Source organism: Indicator indicator, chromosome 7 (assembly GCF_027791375.1).
Source record: "Indicator indicator isolate 239-I01 chromosome 7, UM_Iind_1.1, whole genome shotgun sequence".
Taxonomy (NCBI): domain Eukaryota; kingdom Metazoa; phylum Chordata; class Aves; order Piciformes; family Indicatoridae; genus Indicator; species Indicator indicator.
In genome coordinates this window covers 18,222,190-18,246,722 of record NC_072016.1, presented here as the reverse complement: position 1 = coordinate 18,246,722, position 24,533 = coordinate 18,222,190, and the positions used below count along the sequence as shown (strand labels likewise).

General features: G+C 55.1%; 1 protein-coding gene across 1 annotated transcript in view; it reads right to left on the bottom strand.

Annotated features, from left to right (window-relative positions):
* Positions 1-24,533, bottom strand: part of PSD (pleckstrin and Sec7 domain containing) — a 34,868-nt gene that overhangs the window by 428 nt on the left and 9,907 nt on the right. Inside the window, exons 5-15 of the mRNA XM_054382602.1 lie at positions 16,688-16,882; positions 16,112-16,192; positions 15,463-15,575; positions 14,578-14,636; positions 13,953-14,042; positions 4,377-4,420; positions 2,873-3,051; positions 2,014-2,084; positions 1,302-1,459; positions 816-960; positions 39-182 (exon numbers count right to left, since the gene is read on the bottom strand). Coding sequence (XP_054238577.1) covers positions 39-182; positions 816-960; positions 1,302-1,459; positions 2,014-2,084; positions 2,873-3,051; positions 4,377-4,420; positions 13,953-14,042; positions 14,578-14,636; positions 15,463-15,575; positions 16,112-16,192; positions 16,688-16,882 — 1,279 coding nt within the window. The remainder of the gene's footprint in view (positions 1-38; positions 183-815; positions 961-1,301; positions 1,460-2,013; positions 2,085-2,872; positions 3,052-4,376; positions 4,421-13,952; positions 14,043-14,577; positions 14,637-15,462; positions 15,576-16,111; positions 16,193-16,687; positions 16,883-24,533) is intronic.

Genomic DNA, 24,533 nt, shown 5'->3' with positions numbered 1-24,533 from the left:
CTCAGGATGGCAGCAGAGCCAGGGGTCTCCCAGTTTACCTCAAATTCCAGGTACTCTTCCTTCTGCTTTAGCTCCTCATACTCCTTGCCCTTCACCTTCTTCTCAGGCAGTGAGGAGCGATGCTCCAGCAGCTCTGCTGTCATTGCCTTGCACTTAGTCTCATGGCTTTTCACCTGCTCTTCCTAAAGAAGGGTGGCATCATGTCAGTGCCCAGCTCTGCCCCTGACCCCAGCAGTGTGGGCTGGCTAGGGCCAGAACAGGTTTTGCCCCTCCTAGGTCCAGCCAGGATCACAGCTTCTGCTCCTGGGTTTGTTTTGGTTTTGTTGTTTCTTAAACAGCAGGTAACAGCACAGACCTTTGGGGGCAATCTACTCCTGTCTTGTGAGGGGCTGGCTGCAGTCTTAAAGCAGAAGAATTTAATCCCCTCTAAAACAAGGCTGGTGGGATTTTTTAATCCTTTCTGCTCTATGAATAACTGCTCTGGCATGTGTAAATGCCAGCTTCCCCCCAGCCAGTCTCCTTTCAAGGTCCTGGTCCTGGCAGGATCCTGCAAAGCCATGGTGTGGGACCACATTCTTCTCCACAGCCTGACCCCATTGCCTATCTCCCATCCTCACTGCCAGGAACAAGATCTTGCTCTTCACCCCCAAGCTCAGCACTCACTTGCTCCCCATCTCCTTGGCCATGCTCCCTCAGCCCCGCACTCTTCTCGGGAGGCAGGTGGCCATGTGGCAACACATGGGTCCCTCCAAAGGGAACAGTGCTACCAGTAGACCCAGTGGCTATGTCCCATGCTTCTCCACATCAAAACCCACCTGGGACAACCTGGTACAGGAGCTGGGTAGCAGTGGACGGCTGAACTTCTTCTGGGAGCCAATGGCTGCAGGGAAGGGCGGTGCAGAGAACATGGCTGCCACCACATTGATCCGTGTGATCCATGAGTGCATCTGTTCAGGGTTCCTGGAGAAAAAGGCCAAACCACAGATGGGCTCTAAGTAGCACTATCTGTGTCACAGGCAGAAGGACCCAACCTCCAGTCAAGACCTGGATCCCCTAGACCTGGCCCCGGCCAGCCATGGCACCTGGGGCTCTATCCCCAGTGACTCAGGCCATAGTTAGCCTGTTGGAGTGGGAACAAGAGATCTGCAAAGCACAGTGGTGACATTGGAAGGCCTAGAAAAGGCCTAGGAAGGCCTAGGAAAGAGCAATGTGCCCCTAAGCCCCATCCCACTCTTCATCTCAGTCAGACAAACATCTGAGCCCAAGCATGGGCCCCAGTCAGTGATTCTGGGGGGGCTCACTGTGCTTGGAAGAGGAAGACCCTCCAGTCAGCTGTCCTGAGGTAGAAGACGTTGGGTCGCTTGCTGTAGTCAGATGCCCGTGTAGCAAGTGAATGGTGGATGCTAATGGCATTCTTCAGCTCCTCCTCTGCCAGTGCCTTCCCTGGCTTATACTCCTCCTGCAAATCACAGACATTCCAGAGCCAGCCTAGGGATGCATCCCACCATGAGTCAGCTTTATGAGGCCACAGAAACTGCAGGGAAGTGCTGGCAATAGTGGGGGTTAGAGATCACCCTCCATCAGACTGCTGCAGGCTTTGCCTCCAGCTCCAGCCCATGGAGAGAGGCTGAACAACCTTGGATAGCGCTGTGACTACTTTCCACTGCCCCACAGCTGGACATCATATGTGCCTGCAAGTGACTCCATGTGCAGCCCAACTACCTCTGTCCCCAAGGGCAAAGACCCCAGTGCCTCCCATTTCACCAGCCAAGCCTGTGCATCAGGGCCCTTGGCTGCCACCTGCTTTCACTGCCCAGGCTGAGCACAAGCACCCCAGGAACAGGGATGCCAGTAGGTTCCCACTCAAGCAGTCATGCTGCTGAGTCTGCTTAGGCTAGGCAATGACACGCACTTGAGCACCTCTGTCGTTGTTGTGGGGACTTACAGGACTCCCCCCGGGATGGGGACAGTCCTTCCCCTGGCAGGGATACAGGTGGCCCTGCTGCTGCCTACCTTTTGCAGGTAGAGAATCATCCCCTTCAGGATGGCGTGGAAGGGCTTCCAGCCTCGCTTCCCTCGGGGTGCTGCCAGGGAGGAGAGAGCAGCCCAAACATCAGCTCCCAGAGCCAAGCCAGGGAAAGGCATCCCCCCCCAGTCACCTTCTCCTCCAGCTAGCCCTGCCACAATGCACGTCACCCCACTCTGGGGACAGGCAGCATGCCAGGACTGTCCCTGAGCACCTGAGCCTGTGCCGGCTTCGTAGCTGGCAGATGGTACTGCTGGCAGGAGGGCTGCCTGCCGCCTCCCAAGGCTGGCACCGCTGCACTCCCTGCCTCGCTGTCCACACTCGGCCTCCCTGCTGGGGGACTGGCACAAGGCAGTGCTGCCTGCCAGGTAATACTGGCTTTTGAGGGCAACTGCATCTAATCAGCTCAAGGCAGCATTAGATGGCCAGGGCTTAGAGGGGATTTTATGGTGGAAACTGTGAACGTGCCTGGCAGTGTCCAACCAGCAGCAGCCGCCCACTGTGCTGCTTGTTTGCCACACGACAGGGCACCTTACAGGGCACCTTCCTTCATCCTGGCCATCCAGTGGCAAGGGTGCATCCCCAGAGGAACCCATTCCACCTTCCTGCCTGTCCCTTTCCCAGCACCGTGACCAGGCAGGGAGTGGCTTTCAGGCTCCCCAGCCTGGGGCATGAATTATGCCCAGCACAGACAGACAGGGCAGAAGGTGCTGACACTGGGTGCTACAGACAGATGTCATGTAATAACACCAACGCTTCTCCCCACTGGCTTTATGGAGCCTACTGATGCCCTGTTGCCCCAACACCCCCACCCCCGCCCATGCTGCGGGCTCCTCAGGCACCTACTTTTCTTGCAGTCAGGATCAGCATGGATCTTGCGCACTAACAGTCCGTGCTTGTAGGTGGCAATGCTGGCATCCTGGGAGAAGTCCAGAAAGGGGTTACTGCAGCTGCTGATGCGCTTGATGGACTTTGGGTTGGGGTCTGCCAGCTCTGAGAGGGACTTTCTCAGCTCTTCCTCATCTCTGCCAGGCACAGATTTGGTTGGAGAAGGGTTTGTTACTTTGCTGGGGACAGAAGATACCAAGCCTCCCACTTGTGCCAGTGCCACTTGCAGGCCTAGTTTCTAAAATGGGAGTCCAAAGTAGCAGACAAGGCTGAGCAGTCTCCAAACACCATTGGTGAGCATTCCAAACCCAGCTATGCTTCTGTGCCCCTGCCCCTTTAGGCAGCTGTGGCACTGCATGGATCCTATAAAGACCCAGTTCAGGGTGGGGCCCCTGCCTGCTACAGGAGGCTAGAAGCCTTTTTGGACAGGGATGGGACTGATGCCAGCCAGGCTGATGAGTCAGGGGCCATGGAGGAGCAGCACACCAGGGCTTGGCACTACCACTACCCTAGTCCAGGGTGTACGGACTCACAGGTCCCCAGCTAGAAGTAGAGAGGGTCTAGAAAAGGAAATCTCCCCAGAGAGAGACCCAGGCTGTAGTCCTCACACCTGCAGGGCAGCAACCAGACTATGGGGCTCAGAGATACCAGCACAGGGGTCAGGTAGCCTGCGGTAGGGAGGCCTCAAGTAGCACCAGTGTGAGGCTGAAGCACCTGTGGGCAGGATCCAAGCAGCCCCAGGAGCTGGAGGGAGTGGGCTCCTGCTCACGCTGTCCCTCCAAGTTGTGGCCCTCATGCTGTGTGCAGGCCACTGAGGACAGGTTGCTACAGGCAGGCTGCATTGGTGCCACCACCCCCTAGCCCGGCAGGAAGATGTGGGAGCCCAGAGCTACAGCCTCCCCGCTTCCTCAGAGCTGCTTGCTGCTAATTAAACCCCTCAGCATCTGCCAGCGTCTCCATGGCAGCAGCCCGAGCACACTGGCTCAGCGCTGGCAGTACTGCCGTGCTGATTAATCCCCGCAGCGCGAACGCTGCCACTCCTGCTGCTGGAGATGGCAGCTGTGGGCGAGGGTGCAGGCACCCCATGGGGCCCTGGCACAGCCACTGCCTCCCCACAGCCTGCCCACTTCCACCTTGGGCATGGCCACCTGGGCATGAAGCAAGAGCAGAGTTAGGGGAAGCTGGCCTCAGGCAGCCTTCCCCCCATGGCATGTCAGAGAAGGGGTCCCCATGGAGCCGCTGAGGGCAGCTGGGTGTATGTTGCCTGCACCCCCCCATCCTGGCCCATCCCAAACTGCCCCCCACATCCTCACAGGAGCACCTGCCCTGCAGCATCATGGCTGGGGTAGGGCAATGCTCATGAGGAGAGAACAGCAGGGGCAAGGAAGGTCCCTGCCTTAGCAGGGTGGCCCCATTGCCTATGCAGTGTGAGCCAGCAGCATCCCCTGGGAAGGATACTCACATGGCCCACTGAAGCTTCTCATTCTTGATAGAGCCATACAGTGTCTGCAGAAAAAAAAGAAGGCAGTTAGCAAGAAAGTGGTGCTGCAGGTCAGGGGGCTGCTCCTGGGGATAGAGAATGTACACCAAGCTGGCCCAGGGGCACCGGAGTTTAAGGCAACTTCAGATCAGTTCATCCTGGTTCAGCCCTGTCTTGGCTGGGTCAGCCAGATGATCTTGTTTCAGGAGTGGAGACAGCTCCTGGGCCTGCAGCCTCACTCACACCCTTGACACAGTGCTGGGGACAGTGCGCTGGGGACAGCTCTGGCTGCCTCCATTCTCCTCCTCTCCCTCTCCACCTGCCTGTGATGGTGGCACAGCATTAGCAGTATGATGGTGAGCTACACTGAACATTTCCAAGTCCTTGGTAAAGCTGTTTCTTGCTCCAAAGTGACCAAGACTAGCCAAAGGGACAGCTTTCAGGCTTGGGCCTCAGAATACCAAGCCTTCAGGCTGGACTTCAGTGATGTATGCCTGCACCCTGCTCAGTGGGACCTCAGAGTGCTCCAGCACCTCCAACAGCTCCAAGCCACAACACACCACACCCAGCAACCTCTTTGTTGTTGGCTGCTTGTCCTGGGCTGGCAGAGATGGGCTCATGGCAGCTCCCAGCACTCTGCAGCAATGCAGTTCTCCTGCAAGAGCACACTTAGGATCCAGGAGGGACTTAAGCATGATGCTGGCCCAGGACTTGCAGAGACACCAGTATGCTGTCATTCAGAAGCAGAATGGATCTTTGCCTACTGCTTGTCTGCTGCTGTTTGAGGTGGCTGTATGCTGTCATTCAGAAGCAGAATGGATCTTTGCCTACTGCTTGTCTGCTGCTGTTTGAGGTGGCTGTAGCCTGTCCCTAACCCGTCCCCAGCACCCTCCAAGCACTCTGCCCTCCCTGGGGACCCAAACACTGTCGAGTTGAGCAAGGCAGGACCTGCTGTCTGCATCTCAGAACACGAACAAACTAAGCCTGCCTGCAGTGGGATGTTCCAAGGTCCCACTCCGAAGTGTTTGTCCAGACCAAGCCAGAAGTACTCAGCATGGCTCTGCAGTCAGGAAGGCTCCAGAGCGGATTTCAACGCAGTGCTCACAGAGGGCTTCAGAGCAAGATCTGGAAGGCATCATCCCCAGTGGAAAGTAAGCTAGTGTCACACATGCTGATCAGGCAGCTGTCAACATCCATCACCGGGCTGGAGACTGCTGCTGAGAGATTTTGCTGGTGGCTGAGAAAGTACAACTGGAGGCGTGCAGGGGCCTGGGAAAGCCAGCCAGACAACAGGCCCCAGCAGCGTCTGAGGAAAGATATCCATCACTCCCTTGAGAGGCACACTGGCCAGGACCCGGTTCCTCCTTCACTTCCCTGTTGGGGAAACACTAGCGCAATAACTAGCTTGCTTCTCAGAAGAGGAAAGGGATTGCCCCAGTCTAGCAGCTGGAAAGTAGAGTTCCCTTGTCTCTTGGGAAGACAGGAGGCTCATGCTGGGGTACAACCTCAGCACCTGAGACAAGATTAGACCCCAGCCCCATTCATGCAACCCCAGCACCAAAGGGGAAAGGATAGTGAGGTATGAGCAGGGGGTACCTGCCAGCAGACTGGCAGCAAGGCAGCCACAGGAGCCCAAGTTACAAAGAGACCTAGAGCAGAGCCCTGGGGCGGGGGGAAAACAATCCAAAGTCCTGCAGAACATAACTTAGGAGCAGAGTAGGAGAAGCCAGCATCTCAGAGCAATGTAGATGATAAGGAGTCGCTACAGGAAACAAAAGGGAAGGGATCTTACTGCTGGGGATGCAGCCGAGATGCTGAGAACGAACAGACATAAAAAGGAGACTGAAAAACTGTCACAGAGAAGTGGGGATGGCAAACTGCAGAACAGCTCCTTGGGAAGAGCATGAAGACTTGGTTGCGTGGCTTGACTTCCACTTGGCTCTCTGGCCATACAGAGAGGGTGCAGCTCCCTGACCCCAAGGGAGATGTCAGCCACCTGAGCTGGGACTTTGGAGGGCACAGCAAGGTGCTGCACCAGAGGGGACTGCAGCCCCCAGCACTGCACAGGGTTTGTGGGAGGACTGCTGCCGAACACTGGCTGGAATGAGCTGATGTCAGAGGATACTCTGGGAGTAATTCTGGATGGCACAGTGCTGGAGGATAGCCTGCCAGAGAACTGTGCTACAAAAACCCAGACTCTGGGACTGTCAGCAGACACTTCAAAGACTGAAATGCTTTGTGGTTTCAAAAGGCTCTAGCCACCCTGATACAAGCCCTGACAGCATCACATGTGCTAAGCAACCCCATTGTGGGGAGGACAGTGAAAGGCAAACAAGGGGGATTGAGAGGGCAATGCACAGCTTTATGTCTACACCTAAATCCTGACAAGACTCAGCTTGACTAAATGATACCCCTAGCTGACACTCGTCTCAGGAACAAAGCTGGTAGATTCAGCTCAAGTCCTAGCTGAGAAGATGCACTCCACCCACAAAGCCTATCCTGCTTTTCTGGTCCCACTGCAGTATTGCCACACTCCAGTCCACTACACTTCAGGTGCTCTGGTGCATGGATCATTTCTGCCGGGGAATCACAGGTGGTGCAGGCTCCCAAAGCCTAACTCACAACCATGTCAGCAGAGATCAGAGACACTAGTTTCATCACTCAGCAGGTCCCTTCTCCCAGCTGTCTTTACTTCATGGATTCACTTTCCCAGGGATGAAAGGATGGCACATCGTGGCACCTCTGACCTTGCAAGCATTACCCAAAAGAGGGCATGGTCCTGGCCCCATGCCACTGCAGTCAACCCAAGTGTGGTTGTAGTTTTTGTCATTGGCAGGTTATGAGCTCACTGCTGCAGTACACCAGGCCAGCCCTAGACATGCGCGATTCTGAAGAGACCTAGGAATATACTGTCCCGGCAGGATTTCTAACTGAATCAACAACATCCCTCTTTGGTGACCTCACTCCCAAAAGCAGGCTGAGAGGACATCCTTGAGTCCTGTTTCAGCAAACATCTCAAGAAAGGGGGGACAGCTGCCCTGGGCAAGAGGCAGGTGGCATTGATGCTCCAGCTTAGCCTCAGTGCCAGCCCTACACAAGCAGGGCAGGGAGAATACATCCCTCTTCAGCCCCTCAGTTTAGAGGAGACCAGAGGGGAGATCTGGTGCTGATCTGTGGAGCTGGGCACCAAGCTGACCTGGACATAATTTTTGCACAAACAAGACTGTAGCAGAGGCTAACTTAGAATTCAAGTAATAGAGAAGGCTTAAGGCAGAAATTGAGGCAACTGCAAAGCTTTAATCCTTTCTGAGGTGCCTCTTGTATGAATCGTAACTCTTACAGACACATCCCTTTTCCATTCTGCTGGTTCCTGTGCTAAGCAACACGTTTCTTGGCTCTCACACTGCAAAATATCCTGTGCAGGTCAAGGCTTCCCTTCCTCCTGCCAGCCCTGTGACCAGCCATGACTGTGTGACGTTCTGCAAGACACACTTCACAGCCACCAAATGCCCTCCCTGCAATCATTCTCTCTCTCTTTGTGACTGGCAGCATTTCAATGTTAGAGCTCAATTGCTGGCTTCCCCCAACTTTTCCTTAGCAAAATATCTTTCTTTACACCCAGTTACAAAGCTGTCAGGTTCCCCAGGCACCCAGACTCCCAACTGTGTGGATACAAACAGCATGGTCAGATCAGAGCTGTATGTCAGATGGAACTGTATGTATGTCAGGTCCCCAGTTCACCTTGGCAGCTGCCTCTGCACTTCCGCTGCCTGCCTGGCACACACAACCCATGTTTCAGAACAACTCATCACCTGGCACACACTAACACTGCTGCACACACCCTGTGACCACCTCCACTGCAGAGTGGCTCCTGTGTGCACACACAGCACAGTGACTTGGGGACAGACTTGTTTCTCCATAGGATGGGCTGCCATGTGTTCAGTGTCCTGTGCATAATTTTCCACCCTGCTGCAGGCAGCATAGCAGGTAGTGTGGTATAGCTACCCATCCCTGCCCCACACTTTCAAACCAGCAACATCACAAACTGCACGTTCTTTCCCAGTAAATTACCACCCCCAGGACAACAGACTCCTCTAGCACTCCCAGTGCAGCTCCGCAGCGCGGGAAGCAGCGATCGACTATCTCCCTTTCAACTGCATGTTTCCATCCGAGTGCGTCACAACTTAATGCTGCCCCCAGACCGTACTGCGCTAAGACAGCACTGCCGCTTAGCACGGCCCTGATGTCCTCGCCGTGCTGGTTTTCCCCATGGGAACAACCCAAACGACTCTGCGAGTACTCCTGCTTTGCCTCTAGCCTGCCTGCTGGGCAGGGGCCGGTGAGGACTCTTGTCTAGCTGCTATATCGGAGGCTGGCACCCGACCGAGGTGGGACGCGCCCAGATACAGCCTGTTTGCTTCTCCCTAACTAGGACTGATGCACAGCAGCGCAACACCTCCAAAACGGATGCCGGCTCACAACGAACAACCCCTTGGCAGTAATTAGCTCTTTTTTGCCTAGGCAGCCCCTCCTTCCTCTCCAGCTCCGCTCGGCTGGGAGCAGGGGATGAAGCACTGCCCATCCACACTGCCTGTCCCTGACCGGGCTGCCACGGCTCGGCACAGCCCTTGGCGGGGAGCCCGCAGAGCTTGTCACTTATGCTAAGCCGGAGGGCAGGTCCCAGCGGTACGGCTCCGTCCTGGATTCTTCTCGCAGTGATGTTTTCGAGCGAACGTTGCTGTCAAGACATCATAAACGGTGCAATGTCACCCAGGTCTTGCCGTGCTCTCGCTACCCCCGCGTTCGGGGTGGGATGGGGGAAGGATGGCAGAGCTAGCGATGGAGACCCTCGGGCGGAGGGGGCTGATGGGGACTCGGCTGCGCAGACACAGGCAACGGGAGAGAGATAGGGCTGGCTGTTCGCTACAGCCATGCCACGGCTGAGGCTCTCGCGGCGGGCGCAACAGCGGGTGTCCGGGCGTGTCTGTCCGTCTGTCCGCCAGCGTCCCCGCCGGCGCTGCGCATAACCCCGCGGAGCCCCCCCTACTCCCCAGCCCGCCGCTTACCGGCTTCTTCTTGCGGCGGTTCTGGAGGCGGCTCACCACCAGGTCAGTGTAGAGCACCGGCTTGAGAGTGCGGGAGCGCTGGGGCCAGCCGTAGCAAAAGGTCTCCACGCCGCGGTAGTTGCGCCCGTAGCGCACAGAGCACATGGAGCGGGACCGCATGCGCCCCGCACTGCTGTTGATGCTGTTGACGCCGATCATCCTGCCGGCGGCGAGTGTAAGGGGGCGGCGAGGTGCCCGGCGGCCGTGCCCGGCCCTGCCTGCCGCGGCCCGAGCCGCCGCCGCCGCCGCCTGTTGGAGCCGGGCCGGGCCGAGCAGGGCTCGGCGGCGGGTGCCCGACAGAGGCGGGGCCCCGCCCCGCCCGCCGCAGCCAATGGCGACCCGCGGCGCCCGGGCCGAGCAGAGCCGAGCGCTGGAGCCGGGCCCGCGGAGGCAGCCATCGACACCCCGCACAGGGGACACCGGCCCTGGCACTGATGCCACGCGGGTTGCTGGAGCTGCCCTTGGTGCCGCCCCTGGCCACCCCTGCCTCCTTCTTACCCCAGAAGAGGGGGGGGCGAGTGAAGAGGGGGGAGCAGGTGACCCTTCTGAGCTGATAGGGCTGGAGGGACAACGGTTGGGACACCTCCTGGGCTCCAGCAGCCAGGTGGCACCTTCACTCCGTGCCAGCTTGGCAAGCTGCTGCAGCCCAGCCCACACCAGGGACCTCCAAAAAAGGTAGGAGCTACGAGGAGATGGGCCCAGTGGAAATACACTCAGACCTTCCATCATCAGTGCCTACCCCACATTTAACCCTCCTGCTCATCCCTTCGAGGTCACACCAGAAAAATCAGGAGCTGGAGCCACCTAACTCCAGCACATAGATGCTCCAGGCAGCTAATTGCCATGAAAAAGTGAAGGGCTAGGCACCCTTGCAGAAGGCTTGAGGATCGATGTGTAATTTAGTTAGGCTTCAATGAGCAGGGCATGTGGCTAGTGGAGAAGAGGACATTTTCCATTCTGTCCTAACTGCCTGGCACAGTGATTGCTAGGCAATATTGTGAGGGAGGGGGCTAGGTGCTTGGCACATCAGATGTACTGGGCTGCCCCTGAGATCGGAAGTGAAGGGTGCAGAGCCAAGGGAGACAGAGAGCAGGAGCAGGGCAGCGTATCGCTCCCAGGGGAAACAAGTGAAAAAAAAAGGAAAAAAAAAGCCCAGAGGATTAGACTGAGCAAGCGTTCCTGTGATTATAGCTCAGAGGTGGGAGCTAGGGCTTTCTTCCCACATTATTAATCACTTACCCAGCACTCTGAGCGTCAGAGCCCTGCCATTGTACCTCCAAGCTGAAAGGTGGGGGGCCCATCCTACCTTTCTCCCCTGGGGACCCAAACTGCAGTCAGACTTAATTCATTAACATCTGTGAAGTGCTCCAGGCTCCTAGGCTGGAAGGCAGCAGAGATTTGGCTCAGTCCTGCAATCACTTAGCAGTGCTGGGGAGAAATGGGGTCTGATTTGAACATACTGTGTTGCTGCGAGACAGTGAAGCACATGGTCAAGCAGAAAGAGTAAGGAAGATGAGGATGAACTCAGGCTCCATAAAGTGATCAATTACATGCAGGTCAAATCTACATCTGACATGTAACAGGCAATCAGTGAAGGAAATCCCAGGAGGCCTGGGCTAAAATAACACAGGTAAGAGAAGAGCATCACCTTAAGAGCTAAGCAAAATACTACCAACTCCAGGATGTTCCACTTCACCTCCTTCATTGCTGCTGTGGGCAGCTGCCTTCATTTGGTCACAGGAGTTCAGGTCTGAGCCTGCAGACGTGAGCATCCTGGGGCACGGCATTATATAGGTTCTTACATCCCCAGCATGGCTCCCTGCCCCAGCAGGGAGGACACCTGAGTCAGAAAAGCTGGGCAGCCCTGCCTGTGGAGTGCAGTTCTCCAGGGTAGCTTTCAGAGGTAGAGAAAAGGGTTTCTAGAAGTAGTGCTGGTAAGGCATAGCTGCCTTTGCTCCAGCAGCAGGGCCGTGCAGGGCACAGCAAGGCACTGCTAGTGAGGGGGATGTGATGCTCAGCTGTGAAAGCACAAGCTTTCAAGTGTTTTCATTTCTGCTGCAGCAAACTGGGATTGTTTACATGTATTATCTAGTAGCAGATAAAGTTCTCATCTGACTCAAGCTGCCACTCATTCTCAGGCATCACGCTTTTTTAGTCTTAGGACTCTCTGCAGCCAGAGATGAGGGGAGTATCCAGACTCCGCATAGGTGTATTCCTGATGCTCTCCCTGGAGTAACAGAGGATGGCGGCCCTGTGTCTCCTGCCCTGCTGTCCTTATTCCCCAGTTGTGAGTGCTGTAGGTGAGGGCCATGTTCAGCTCTGAAGCCTGTGGGTTAGCAGCCTGCACCATCTCCCCAGGCAGCCTTGGAAGAGCCCCTAGGACAATTCCACAGTGCTGGAACTAAGACCTAGCCCTGAGTTTTGGGAAGCTCCTGTGAAGCCTGCCAGCCCTTTCCCTCCCCTGTTGCCCTTAGGAAATGCATGTGCTCCCAACTTGCTAAAATTAGCCAGCCAGCTGTGCAGCACGCTTGCATGGAGCCTCAGTCCCCAGACATGGCTTGCCAGCCAGGTCTGCCAAGGAGGCAACGTTCTACCTAGGGTAACTGGGCTAGCACAGGCTGACATAGGTAAGGCAGCAGGAGAGCCTTTCTCCATACCTCTGCCTTCTGAGATTCTGCGAGAACCAAAGCACCAAGCAGATGAAAGCAGTGGGTAGAAGGGAGAGAGTACCTTCTCCTGCTGAGCCTAGCAAAACCTACCCAGGAGAGGTACAGCCCCTGCAGGTGCCATTCTTTGCCAGCTCCCTTCCTAGCAGCACCTGACAGCACTTTTCCCATCTCACCCACCCTGGGACTCTTGCACCCTTTTGCATGGGCATGGGCCCCCTGAAGCAGAGCAGTGCTTTAGGCAAGGAGCTGCAGCCTGCCCTGTGCAGGGTTACTAACACTACCTTTCACTCCCCCTCCCCAGCATGGCGCCTGTACAGAGGCGGCTGAAAAGTGGCAGTGGGAAGCACCGCAGCTGCAGAGGGAACAGGCCATTTTTAGCAGAGCAGCTTCCCTGCTGCTGGGGCATGGGCAGAGCTGTGTGGGGCTGTGCTGCAACACTGCAGCCTCCCTCCACTCCTTCACACCCAGCAGAGGTCTTGACCCTCAGCCACAAGAGAAAGCTTGTAGCTTTGCAGCGCTTCCTCACTGCCCTGTTTCTCACCGGCTGTGATCTCAAGGGATAACTTGATCTCATGTGCTTAAACTGCTGGTATTCTTGGGGGTGAAATTTAACAGGGATGAGGCAGTGCCTGATGTGCAGGTACCCAACTGTGGAGCGCCAAGGGCTGCAAAGGAGGCATGCTGAGGAGCCTGCAGAACTCAGATGCTCCAGAGCACAGCAGAACTGAAGGGCAATGAGGGTCCTCATTTCTGTTGAGTTTTGAGTGTTTAAAGCCTTTTCTGGAGCTAGTTTTAAAATCAGAGGAGAATTTTTCCCAAGTAACTCCTTTTACTGGTGAAGCGTGGGCTGAGAGGGAGGACAGCCCTATTGAGAACTGCTGGTAACCCCTTAATGATGGGGTGTGTGATGCAGCCAGGAATAGACCCACACAGGCTGAAAAAGGAGCTCAGTTTTTCACTCTCTGTTGCCTTTTTTCTCCCCATGTCGTGGCTCCAGCACCCTGTGAGAACTCATCTTCCACATCATGAGTATTCCAACTGTAGCACTTCATCGACAGCAATGGTTTTTGACTGGCAGGTCCTATGGGAGCTAAGCCAATTCCCAGGACCCAAGATGGGAAAACAGCAGCTCAGAAAACCCTAACCCAAGAACAGACACTGCCAGAGAAGAGAAGCAGTCCAAAGCCAGAGGTGCTCCCTGAACACTGCCCTCCCTGGTCAAGCTGTGCTGGGAACTGGGTCAGGCAGGGAGAAGGCAGGAATTCCCCTTTCACCAAGTGCAGTGCATTCGCAGCTCCAGGGGTTTAACCACCAGCCGACCCTCCACATTGCCATGCCTTGCCTGTGTTGCCAGAAACATTCCCTCAGCCACTGGAGATGGATCCGGTCCAGGGCCTGGCCATATATTTGGGCTCCAGTGCTCTAAGGAGCCAGAAAAAGCTCAGTACCATGAACACCATGAAGCCTCCAGCTGCAGCTGGGCAAGCTAACCCTAGTAAGCTGCCCCAACATGTGTCCTCTTGCCTGCAATGCAGGCCCAGCAAGAGAAGCAAGGGAATCAGGACCCCAGTTGTCTAACACCTTCCTGGGGAAATGGGGCAGTCCATGTTTCCCTCAGCAAGGCAGGTGGCAAAGTGCAGGCCAAGGGATCACCACTGTTCCTGCATGAGGATATGAGGATAGACATATCTGTTGCATCCCATGTAACCATCCATGTGACCCTGCCCACAGCTCTCACTTTCGCTCCTGCTGCTTGGCTGGCCAGGGGTAGTGACCGAATTTACCTTAAGCAGCTCCTTGGGGAAGTCAGTGCCTCCGTTGAGTCCCTCCAGGTTGCCAATGAAGTCAGCGCAGGACATTCTCTTCCCAATGTTCTGGGGCAGCCAGGGGGAGAGAAATGCAGGGGTTACCTTCAGGCCAGGGGCTGGTGCTGGCTTGAGCAGGTCCCAGAGCCCTTATCTCTGCAGTGGGATGAGGGACCAGCCAGATATCAGGGAGGCTGCTAGAGCAGGTGTGGGGAAGCTGCCAGCTTTGCCCAGACTCTGGAAGTTTTAAATAACCTTTTTCTAAGTTCAGTGCTACCTGCTTCAAATCACAGCTAATTTTTTGAGTCTCACTCCTGCTTTTTCTCCCTGTCTCTTGTTGTCTTCTGTCCTCATCCCACCTGCACATCTTCCAGCTCAGTGTATCTCCTCCAGAGCCCCACTCTCCTTCACCAGCCCCTCTCTCCTTCAGCCTTTCTCTCCTTTTCTGCCCAAACACATTAGAGTTAACCAGCTCTCACAGGCCCAGGGTCTCCTGTTTCCTGCTCATGTAGCTTTGTCCTTGCAAGTCCTCACTCTTTCCCTAGCACCTATGGGTCAGGGTGGTAAGGTCAAATAGTTGGAGTTTACGGCAGTGGGGACTTACATGTCCATGCAGGTCTGTGTTTAGCAGCATCAGGGCGCAGGTGAGGGTGTGGGCTCCATCTGCAGCACAAGCACAGGACAGGAGTTAGAGCCTCCTGGTCATCCTTGCAGCTGGTGCTTCAGTCCCTTGGCATCTCAAGCAGGGTATGGGGGCCCTGAATGGACAGCCCCTCGCCCGCTCCTCCCACTCCAGGCACACGGGGGACAGAGCAGTCAAGGTGGTGCTGGCAGCACGCAGGCAATTAGATAAGGAGGCCACTGAATTAAAGCTGTTCCCAAACCTGAGCAAACTCCCTTCCAAGCCTGCAGCCCCTTCAGTCAGGCAGCGATGCTGCAGCTAACCCTGAAGAGCTCCTAGCACAGCCAGGTGGGACAGGCACAGCCTTTTGCCAGCCAGGCAGCCCGAACCTCAACTGCCCCAGAGCCAGCCCAGAGCAGACCCAGCATGTGAACACACAGAGGAGACACACAAAGATGTGAAACAGTACAAAGTCGGTATCTGTGATGCCTTGAGTGCCAAGAACCTGAGTTTTCTCACCTGGCTATTCCCTGAGACGACAGTCAGAGAGCTGGAGTCTATTTGGTGAAGAGGGCCTTCTCTTGCCTCTTGTGCTAATCTGCTCAAGGTCAGAATTAAGTATGGGTTGAGCCCTAATTATGCATGAGCCAATTGGAGCAGGTTTAAAAAAAAAATTCTAAAGCATCTGTCATTTGAGGGAAATGACATCTCTGTAATTGGGGCTGTCTCCTAATGCCTCAGTACAGGCTCAGCCTGCTCTCTGGTTTCAGTCTTGAGCACGTTGACCAAGCTGATGATGAACAGGCTCATCTGAAACACATAGACACACACACACACACACACACACACACACACGTGGTTTCTTACCCTCTGAAGGGATAGCATTGGGATTACACTCGTAATAGCGCTGGGAAAAATGAGCCAGCACTCGCTCTCTCTCTTGCGTCTCTCCCATCAAGGCCAGCTCCTTTAGAAAGGACCTGAAGAAGTAGCAAGAGTGTTGGTCACATGTGAAACCCACAAACAGCTTCTCCAACCCCCTCTGCACAGGTCTGGAGCTGTGCTTTCTGATTGGGAGATCCTGTGTGCTGGATTAAGCCCTGCAGGCATACATCCCTCTCAACAAGCTGCAGGACTCCCCTCCAAGCCCATGACACCATAATTGCCAGCACACCGCAGGGACTTGCATCCATTCCCAAGATCTACACCAGGAAAGGAGGCAAGGGTAACATCAGGATGGTCCAGATTCAAGGCCTGGAAAGCCAGTTCTAGGTGAACCTGATCATCACCCAACTGCACTGACCACTGAGTTAAGACCAAGGATGCTTTTTCTTGGTTGTGTGACTGAGGGACCGTTTTGGGAATCACCCTCCCCTATTTAAGAGGATCTCCAGGTAGGAGCCATGGGATCTGCCTCAGATCTGTGTGGGTGTGGAGCTGTGGAGGGCATGGTCTGCTGAGACCCCACTGGGGCAGCCACCACACACATGCACATGTGCATGCACTCGGCTCTGACCTGAGAGCCTGGTCCAGGCTCATCCCTGTGAAAACGAAGAACTTCAGATATTCCCCTGCCACCATCCTGCTGAACTCATTGCTGAAATAGAAAAGGGGGAGGGTGAGAGAGGAATAAACCAGACTATGGGGATAGCTGAAGGCATACAGGGGTGGGGAGCTTCCCAGGGGTGTGGGAAGCATGCTGAGGACAGAAACACTCCACACTCCCATGAAACTCGGAGGAATCACTCACAGATCCAGTGGGAATACTGAGTGTGTAAGAGAAACTGGAGAAGCTAGAGCTGGAAAGGCCCATGACAGGTCAGCTAACTGTCCCCCTGCCCCAATACCGTACTGAAGCATCCAAGATGCAGTCATGGTAGGAAGGTATCAAAACCTGGACATCTCTTAGGTTTCAAGACTTTCACAGTGAACATCTGGTACAGAAGTACAGACATAGCTATCACAGGGAGTCGATTCTGGGGTCCTGCCAGCTATTCCCTGCTAACCTAGTGCCCTGCAAGGGCAGCAGCTCTGAGTGTGCACTGTGGGTGCAGGTGTGCCCCATGCAGAATGGAACTACCCTCACACGTACTTCTTCCCCAAGTGGCGGGCCACGTCTGCTTTTTTAAAGCCATCCAAGTTGTACAGCCTCTTGGCCAGGCGTTTGGCGGCCTCCAGGTCAGCCTTGTGCCCATTGGAGAGGGTGTCTGTGCTGCCCAGGGCCAGCTGCTCCACGCTGTCCATCTCAGAGTCCGAGTCTGAAACTGCCTGGCTCAAGGGGTGGTTGCTGCAATGGGAAGAGACACTCACATTAGTCTGCCTACCAACCCTCTCATTCAGGTTCTCATGAAATGCAAGTTCCTCACCTGCTTTAGAGACCAGCTACTCACTGCTGGGACCGAAGATGACCCTGGGTCCACTGGTGAGAGACACTCTGAGGTCAGGTCTGGGAGCTAAAGAAAGGTTTGGGGATGTGGCTGGAGAAGAGGTGGTGTGACAGGACCAAGGCACACAAACACATGACCAAACTGGATGCAGAGAGACAGGACAACTACTCCAAAGTCCCTCACCCTGAGTCTGTGAAACTGCATGTGTGGGCCCAGGCTCCACCAAGCTCAGCTGTAGTGGAGACTTGAAGCAGAAACATGTGCACATCACATGCTGTCCAACAGATCCACACTCATTTTTTAACCTGGACAAACTCTTCGTGGTGCTGTCAAGTACAGTTTCTGCCTGAGACAAGGTGACTATAACTCCTTTGCTTGTCTTTTCTCACCCACTGACTTTGAAGCACTTCACAAAATGGAAAACTGAGGCAGAGAAGGCAAAGACGAAGGAAAACTGCCCCAGTCTCCCTGCTCACAGTGGGGTGTACTATCTTTTTCAGGCTGCCCATCAGCTCTCAGCCTATCACGCCTTAAATGGCCAAGTTAGGAGACATTCTTGGCTTAGACCCCAAAGCAGTCTGACTCATCAGTGTAGAAGTTATCCCAACTGAAGTGCTGGTTGAATCTAATCAACAATGAACATTAAGCAACTTTGACCTCACCCAATTTTTTTGGCAGCCCTCACAATGTTCCAGTCTGATTTATTTTTAAAAGTCTCTAATTGACTTTAAAGAGGCCTGCTCTCCTGAACCAATTACCCAGGACAATCTCCTTGAGGCTTTGCTTCCTCCACAAAGGACAAGCCTCCTTCCTGCTCAGTGCTGCGTGTCCAGGGGAGCCCTGTGCAGCACTGATAGGCTGACCTGTGCCTCAGGTGGCTCTTTGGCACCTTCCCCCCAACTGGCATGTTTCAGGGAAAGCTGCTCTGCACTCAAACCCATGGGCCAGACACTTCCCTGCTGAAAGTGGCTCTGACACCCAGGGAAATGCACTTGGCTTGGACCACTGCTGAGCTTGGCAGTACTGGGTGATGATTGTAGTAAGACCTGGACGTGTTGCTCAGTACAAATCTGTGCCCATTTGGCTCCAGCCCTCCTCAGGGAGCCTGCCCATCACCCCATGCCACCCTGGCTGGAGCAGCCGCAAGAGTGGCCATAAGGTCACTAGGACTTCACCAGCTCTGAGTACAGCTGCTCTGGGAAGCAGTGCTGGGCAGAAGGCCTCCAGCAACACTGCCCACTCCCCAGCGCATCTTGTTCTGTGGGCATCCCTCCCACCTGCCTAAAACCTCTCCTCCACCCAAAATAGGGTGGCCAAATCAAATGGGTCCTGATGCCTGTGCCCTCCAGTTGTGCCTGGCTATGCCTGCACTGGCTGGCAGGGCCAAAGTTGTCCCAGCGAGTGCCCAACAGCAGAACAGGCTGGGTGCTTCTGGGCCAGTGCTGGGCACACGCCTCAGCCCCACTTTGGCTCCTTGTGTGGCTGCAGATGCTGTGCCCTCAGCCAATGACAGGGCTCACAGGCTCTTTGCTTCCCAGCAGCAGTGCAGATTAATCCATCCCGGTGACTGTCACCTGCCAGCTGTGGGCTGTGGGGACTGTTTTTCACTAAGACTCTATCTGGTATCAAAGTGTACAGGCACTAACCCCTTCCCAGCCCAGCAGCTTCAAGGCTGCTTTTTCAGCCACAAGCTGAGCTATGAGACAAAAAGCCACAACTGCCCATGCTCCAACTGCACCTTCAGAGCAAGCAGCTGCTCAGTCACCCTCTGAAGACCTTTTCATTCTTTTCAACTATCATCACTAAAAACTCCTGATATCCTTCTGGACTTTGCCTGTACTGCCTCAGAGGTTGTCTTCCCTCATACAGCCAGCTTCTAGAGCCTTCAGGGACAAATCTAGAGTTATGAGTTTCCCCACCATGGCCTCTCTTTACTACCTAGTGCTGAGCAACTGCACATGGGGCCAGTTATAAAACCTCTCTTGTCCTTCAATATCTGTATCTCCCTGCAGGCTCCCAACCTGTGGCTGCAGTTCTTGCCTTGTGTCTTGCAATGACCATGCAGGGATCACAGCCTGGGTCTCATAGCATCTAACAGTGGTATCTGCTGTCCCGTCCTTCACCAAGTCCTCACACTGATCAGCAGTTTTACATCAGCAAAGCATAGTCTTGTTCTCAGGATGAGGCACTACCCAGCCATGCCATGGAATGTGTTTTTGTCCAACACTCAAGCCACTCTCATGCTATGAAATATGGACCATCAGCCTTGATAGGCTGAGAGTGCCTCATTCATGACACCTGTCTGTCCGCACTCAAGGCCCCAATTTGCTTGGATAACATGCAGCTTAAAGAGAGAAAACCAAAAGCCCAATCCTCAAGCAAATGGAGAACAGAGCAAAAAGACGTGTCTGTGTCTGAGGCAGCAGAGGTGATGCTAATTTTCTTGCCCATGAGCTAATATCTCATGGAGTTTTTTCTTAGTATACTTTCTAAAGTGACATTTCAACTTGGCTTGAAGAAACACTGATAATATTTTTTTACATGAGATACATTTTCAACATAGAATCGGTCAGAGTTGAAAGGGACCACAAGGATCATCCAGTTCCAACCCCCCTGCCATGGGCAGGGACACCTCACGCTAGATCAGGCTGGCCAGAGCCTCATCCAGCCTGGCCTTAAACACCTCCAGGGATGGGGCCTCAACCACCTCCCTGGACAACCCATTCCAGGCTCTCACCACTCTCATGGTGAAGAACTTTTTCCTCACTTCCAGCCTGAATCTCCCCACTTCCAGCTTTATTCCATTCCCCCTAGTCCTATCACTACCTGATAGCCTAAGAAGTCCCTCCCCAGCTTTCTTGTAGGCCCCCTTCAGATACTGGAAGGCCACAATAAGGTCACCTCGGAGCCTTCTCTTCTCCAGACTGAACAGCCCCAACTCTTTCAGTCTGTCCTCATCAGAGAGGTGCTCCAGCCCTCTGATCATCCTCATGACCCTTCTCTGGACACGTTCCAGCACCTCCAGATCCCTCTTGTAATAGGGGCTCCAGAACTGGATGCAGTACTCCAGGTGGGGTCTCACCAGAGCTGAGTAGGGGGGGAGAATCACCTCCCTTGACCTGCTGGCCACACTTCTCTTGATGCAGCCCAGGATCTGGTTGGCTTTCTGGGCTGCAAGTGCACACTGACAGCTCACGTTGAGCTTCTCGTCCACCAGCACCCCCAAGTCCCTCTCCTCAGGGCTGCTTTCCAACATGAGAACTGGCCCATAGTCAGTGAACAAAGATCAAATTTGGTCTGGTGCAAGTATCCTCAGCGTGCCTGAAAGGAGTCATCCCTCAGCATACCCAATGCTTGTTCATCCCCCTCTCTGCTGGCCACCTAGGACAGCCACTGTCACCCCAAACAGGTCCTTCTGCCACCTCAGAGGTATTTGCTACAGAGCCCAAGTCCCCAGTACCTTGGCAGCAGCAAGGTGCTTCTGGGTGGTCTCTGTGGGAATCCAGAGCAAGGCTCACCCTGGGACCCCTTCACCAACCACCTCCCATGCTAGCTCAGCACAAAGACTACATTGAGCTCCCAGCCCTGAAGAGCTGCTACAGGGCCATGGTCTCGCTGCACCACAGTGGCCTCACTCCTTCTCCAGGGCCAGATGCTTCTCCAGGGTGCATTTGTTCCCCCCTCAGGGCCAACTGCTCCTTTCCTGGAGCCAGATCCACATCTCAGTCCAGTATTCCTCTACTCATTGACTACCCAGAGCCTAGCAGGAGAGACTGCAGCACCTTCTCTCCCTGCAATGCAGCACGTCACTGCAGGAGCCCTGACACCCTCTCCACCTTCCACCACAACCCAAGCTCATTCAGCACCATGTTCTCTCCATGGCTGCCAGCAACCAGGAGCAAATCTCTCCTGGATATGGAGCACCAATAATGCACCAGCTCAGCAAAGCCTTCCCCAGAGGACTGATCTTCAGCTCTTGGCTGTCAGCAGGGATATACCTACATGGTGGGATCCTTCCTGCACCAGCACCCTGGTCCCCAGGAAAAGTGAAAGAGAAACATCCCTGGGGACATGCTGGGCTGCATGGCAACTGGTTTCAGCTATAGGTGCTTAGCTGAGCTCCTGGGTTGTCCTGACACGTTTCCAGGTGAGACACCTGCTGTACGAAACTCAAAACCTCCAAACACAATCCAAGTGCCACTTGCTCCCCATGGGAAGCTCTTTTGCATCCTGCACCACAGAGGGAGCCTGGTCTGAGCCCCTGAGGTGCATAGGGCAGAATGCTGCTCAGTGCCCCCCCCACATATCTAGATGCCTCATGCCTCCACCAAGCGAGCTCAGCCTGCCTAATATTGCTGCTAAGAATGTACCAGACTGGATCTTTGGCTGAGCTAAATAAACGCAGCTCCCTCCACTGGTCTCAGGGGAGTGACTTTGATTTATGACATCCAAGATCTGGGCTGGTTCATTCCTCACAGAATTGAAGGTAGAGCTCAGAGGACACTTGAAGGTCAGCCAGACAAGCTTCCAATCACAGGCAACCATCACTGCCTGGCAGCTTTGGAGTCCAGCCTGGTTCTCAAATCACCCAGCCACAGAAGCACCCGACAGCATTAGTGCTGCCAGATCCAGACAGGACCAAACTTTGGGCTGCTGTGCCCCTCCTCAGTCCTGTTTCTCTACAGCCTTCCAGAGCCTCCCCTGCAGCTGAAGCCCTCTTTGGAGATCCCTGTCTGTCATCCATCACCTCATCCCACCAGCCCCTCTTCCGTTTTGTAGGGGACACAACCGCTCCTGCAGAGAGAGGTGCTGACTCTGCAATCCCACCAAAAAATTTCTGGAGCCTTAAAATCTGGTTACTCACCTGCTGGATGGAGGGTTGTCTTCTTCAGAGACACAGATGCCATGGTGTCAGCACAAGGAAACCTGGGCCTCTTGGATCTTTGGGCAAAGCCCAACCTAGGGATTCTGTATCTGACCCAAGGCCCAGAATTAACACCTAAAACAAGGGGCTGCATTCCACAGGGATGTGCAGCTGCTCATGCCTCTGTGTGTTAGCTCTACCAGCCCTGGGACCCTGCCTGCTGCCCCCTTCCTCCATGCTGCAGAGCGCTGGTGTGTCCTGTGTCCCAGCTCTTGCTGCCCTTCATGACTCAACATCGAAATCCTTGGGAGAAAATTCCCCCAGGCTTGTGCCCTATTTATTGCTGTGCCAATGCCTGTAGGGAGACCTCTTTATCCTCCCCTCCATCTTTGTCCCACTCCACTCCACCCCATTCCTCCCTTCCCCTATCTCCATCCCTTCCTCATTGCCCTCCTTCCTCTGCTCAGCTCACACCCACAAGCTCCTGCATCACACCCGGAATCCACCCTACATGGCCCCAAACTGGGAACAGCTCTCAGGGCATCGTCTCACCAGTTTGCCCAGTGCCAAGTGGGAGCTCAGGCTAGCTGGCGGACCTGCGTTGGTCTCGGGAAGGGGAGGGGCACAGGCTCACCGACTGCTGCAGTAACAAAAGGGACCTTATAAAGAAACCCAGCGGAGCTGACTGGCAGGGCCCCGGCGCTCCAGCACACGCAGGCAGCCGCGCTCTGACAGGGAAGGAGGTTTCACTCCCTGCCGGGCGGCTGCCATCCCACGGGCTCCACGGGATTCCCACGCAGCCGCAGCTGAGGGTTGAGCTCTCCCTCTAGCGAGGCTCCGGCCGTGCTGCCCCTCGCTGTGGTATCGGGTCCCCCCTCCTTTGTCGCTGTTCTCCAGCCTGCCCTTCTTTCCGTCCCACCTCGGGCGATGGCCTCGATTCGGGTCCCAGCAGAGCTGCCGCGGGGGACGAGTCACATCCCTTCCCTCGGCTGGCCCTCATCTGGGACCGGAATGAGGCGGGATGGGCAAGGAGGAGTGGGATGGGCAAAGGAAGCTGGGCGGCTGCATTTCAGGGGGCTCGCATCCTCAGACGGCTGCAGTTTACCCCTTCACATCCCCGCAGCCCGTAGCACTGCCCGAGGGCTGCTGTGTACGGCAGAGTGGCAGGCGGGGCGGGGCGGCGCGGCGCCCCGGGGCCGCTCACACCGGGCGGACTCCCCTGATTTGGATCCACGGCTGCGGAAGTTTGGCTGCCGCCTCAAGAGCACTCTTCCTGCGGTCCCCAGGTGTGCCCTGCTCCCACCCCACCATCTCGCCAGCACCACACCTGCCCCTGCCAGCCCTGGAGAGCTCTGCCCCCACACATGCTCTGGGGGTCATCGTTAGGGCCCCACTGATAGCCTTTGCTCAGTGAGCACAGGGGACCTGTGCACCTTCACCTCCCACCCAGACAGGATGATAACTCTTTGTGATAACTCACAGAGTCTCTGCCCCGTGCATGGGGTGCCACTGTGGGGTGTCCTGCTGTGGAGGGGTGGAGAAGGGGTCCACTCTGGGACCTTTGCTTTTCAGCCCTTGCTCCCTCCCTTTCAGCCAAGGCCACCGGAGGAGTCACAGGCATCCGAGCATCCGCAGAGGCCTTAATGAGTCTGCATTTTGTCACACTCCCCACATACAAGGCCAAGGCAAAAGCGTGGTCTCAGACTATCGCATGCTAAGGGACACCAGATCCTTGATCTGAGCCAGGAGACTGCGTCAAGCAAGGCCACTGGGACAGGGCACAATGCATTTCCCTGGCAATGCAGGGGACAGTCTGCGGGACCATTGACAACCCAAACCCCAACACCAATAATTAACACCAAAGGTTTTGGGTAGCACAAGGAGAACAGCCACAGAGAAGCAGACACAGGCCTAGACTGCTGGTGTTCATCACCAGTCACCCTGTACATCAAAGCCCTGCAGCCTGAGGTCAGCTCTGACAACCCTGAGACTGAAAACACAGCCTCCACCAAAGAGGCCCTCTGCCCTTGGTCCCCAGTCCATCTGAGCTGGTGGCAGTTGTGCTTGTGACAGTTAACAATGGTGAATGCCCTGCTCTGGCCCTGTGATGTTGCATTATGATGGCTGCAAACGTTCCTTAGCTTCTTTCACCACCTATTTCCATTGAATACCCCTTAGTGGGAGCATTGCAAGAATACTTCCTGCTCAGGCAGATCAGCCTTACCAGGTACCAGAATCACCGAACAGTAGTGGTTGGAAGGGACTTCTGGAGATCATCTAGTCCAACCCCTCTGATAAAGCAGGTTCACCTAGATCAGGCTGCACAGGAATATGTCCAGGCAGGTTTTGAATATCTCCAGAGAAGTACAGTCCATGACTTCTCTGAGCAGCCAGTTCCAGTGCTTTGTCACCCTCAAAGTAAAGAAGTATTTTCTTATGTTCAGATGGAACAGGAGATGCTGGTTCCATCTCACAGGAATCTTTAAGCAAGCAGCCCAGATACCTCTTTCTCAAACTACATGGGAAACTTTAGCTTCATGGTTGGCTCCACTCAGAGGTGGAGGTCTAGAGAGTCTAGAAAGTAGGTAGCACCAGAGGTGAGGAAAGAGGAAACTTCTTGTACCTCTCCCTTGCCAGATAGCCCTGCCTCCTGAAGACTGACCCTGCAAACGATGGGCTGTCTTAGC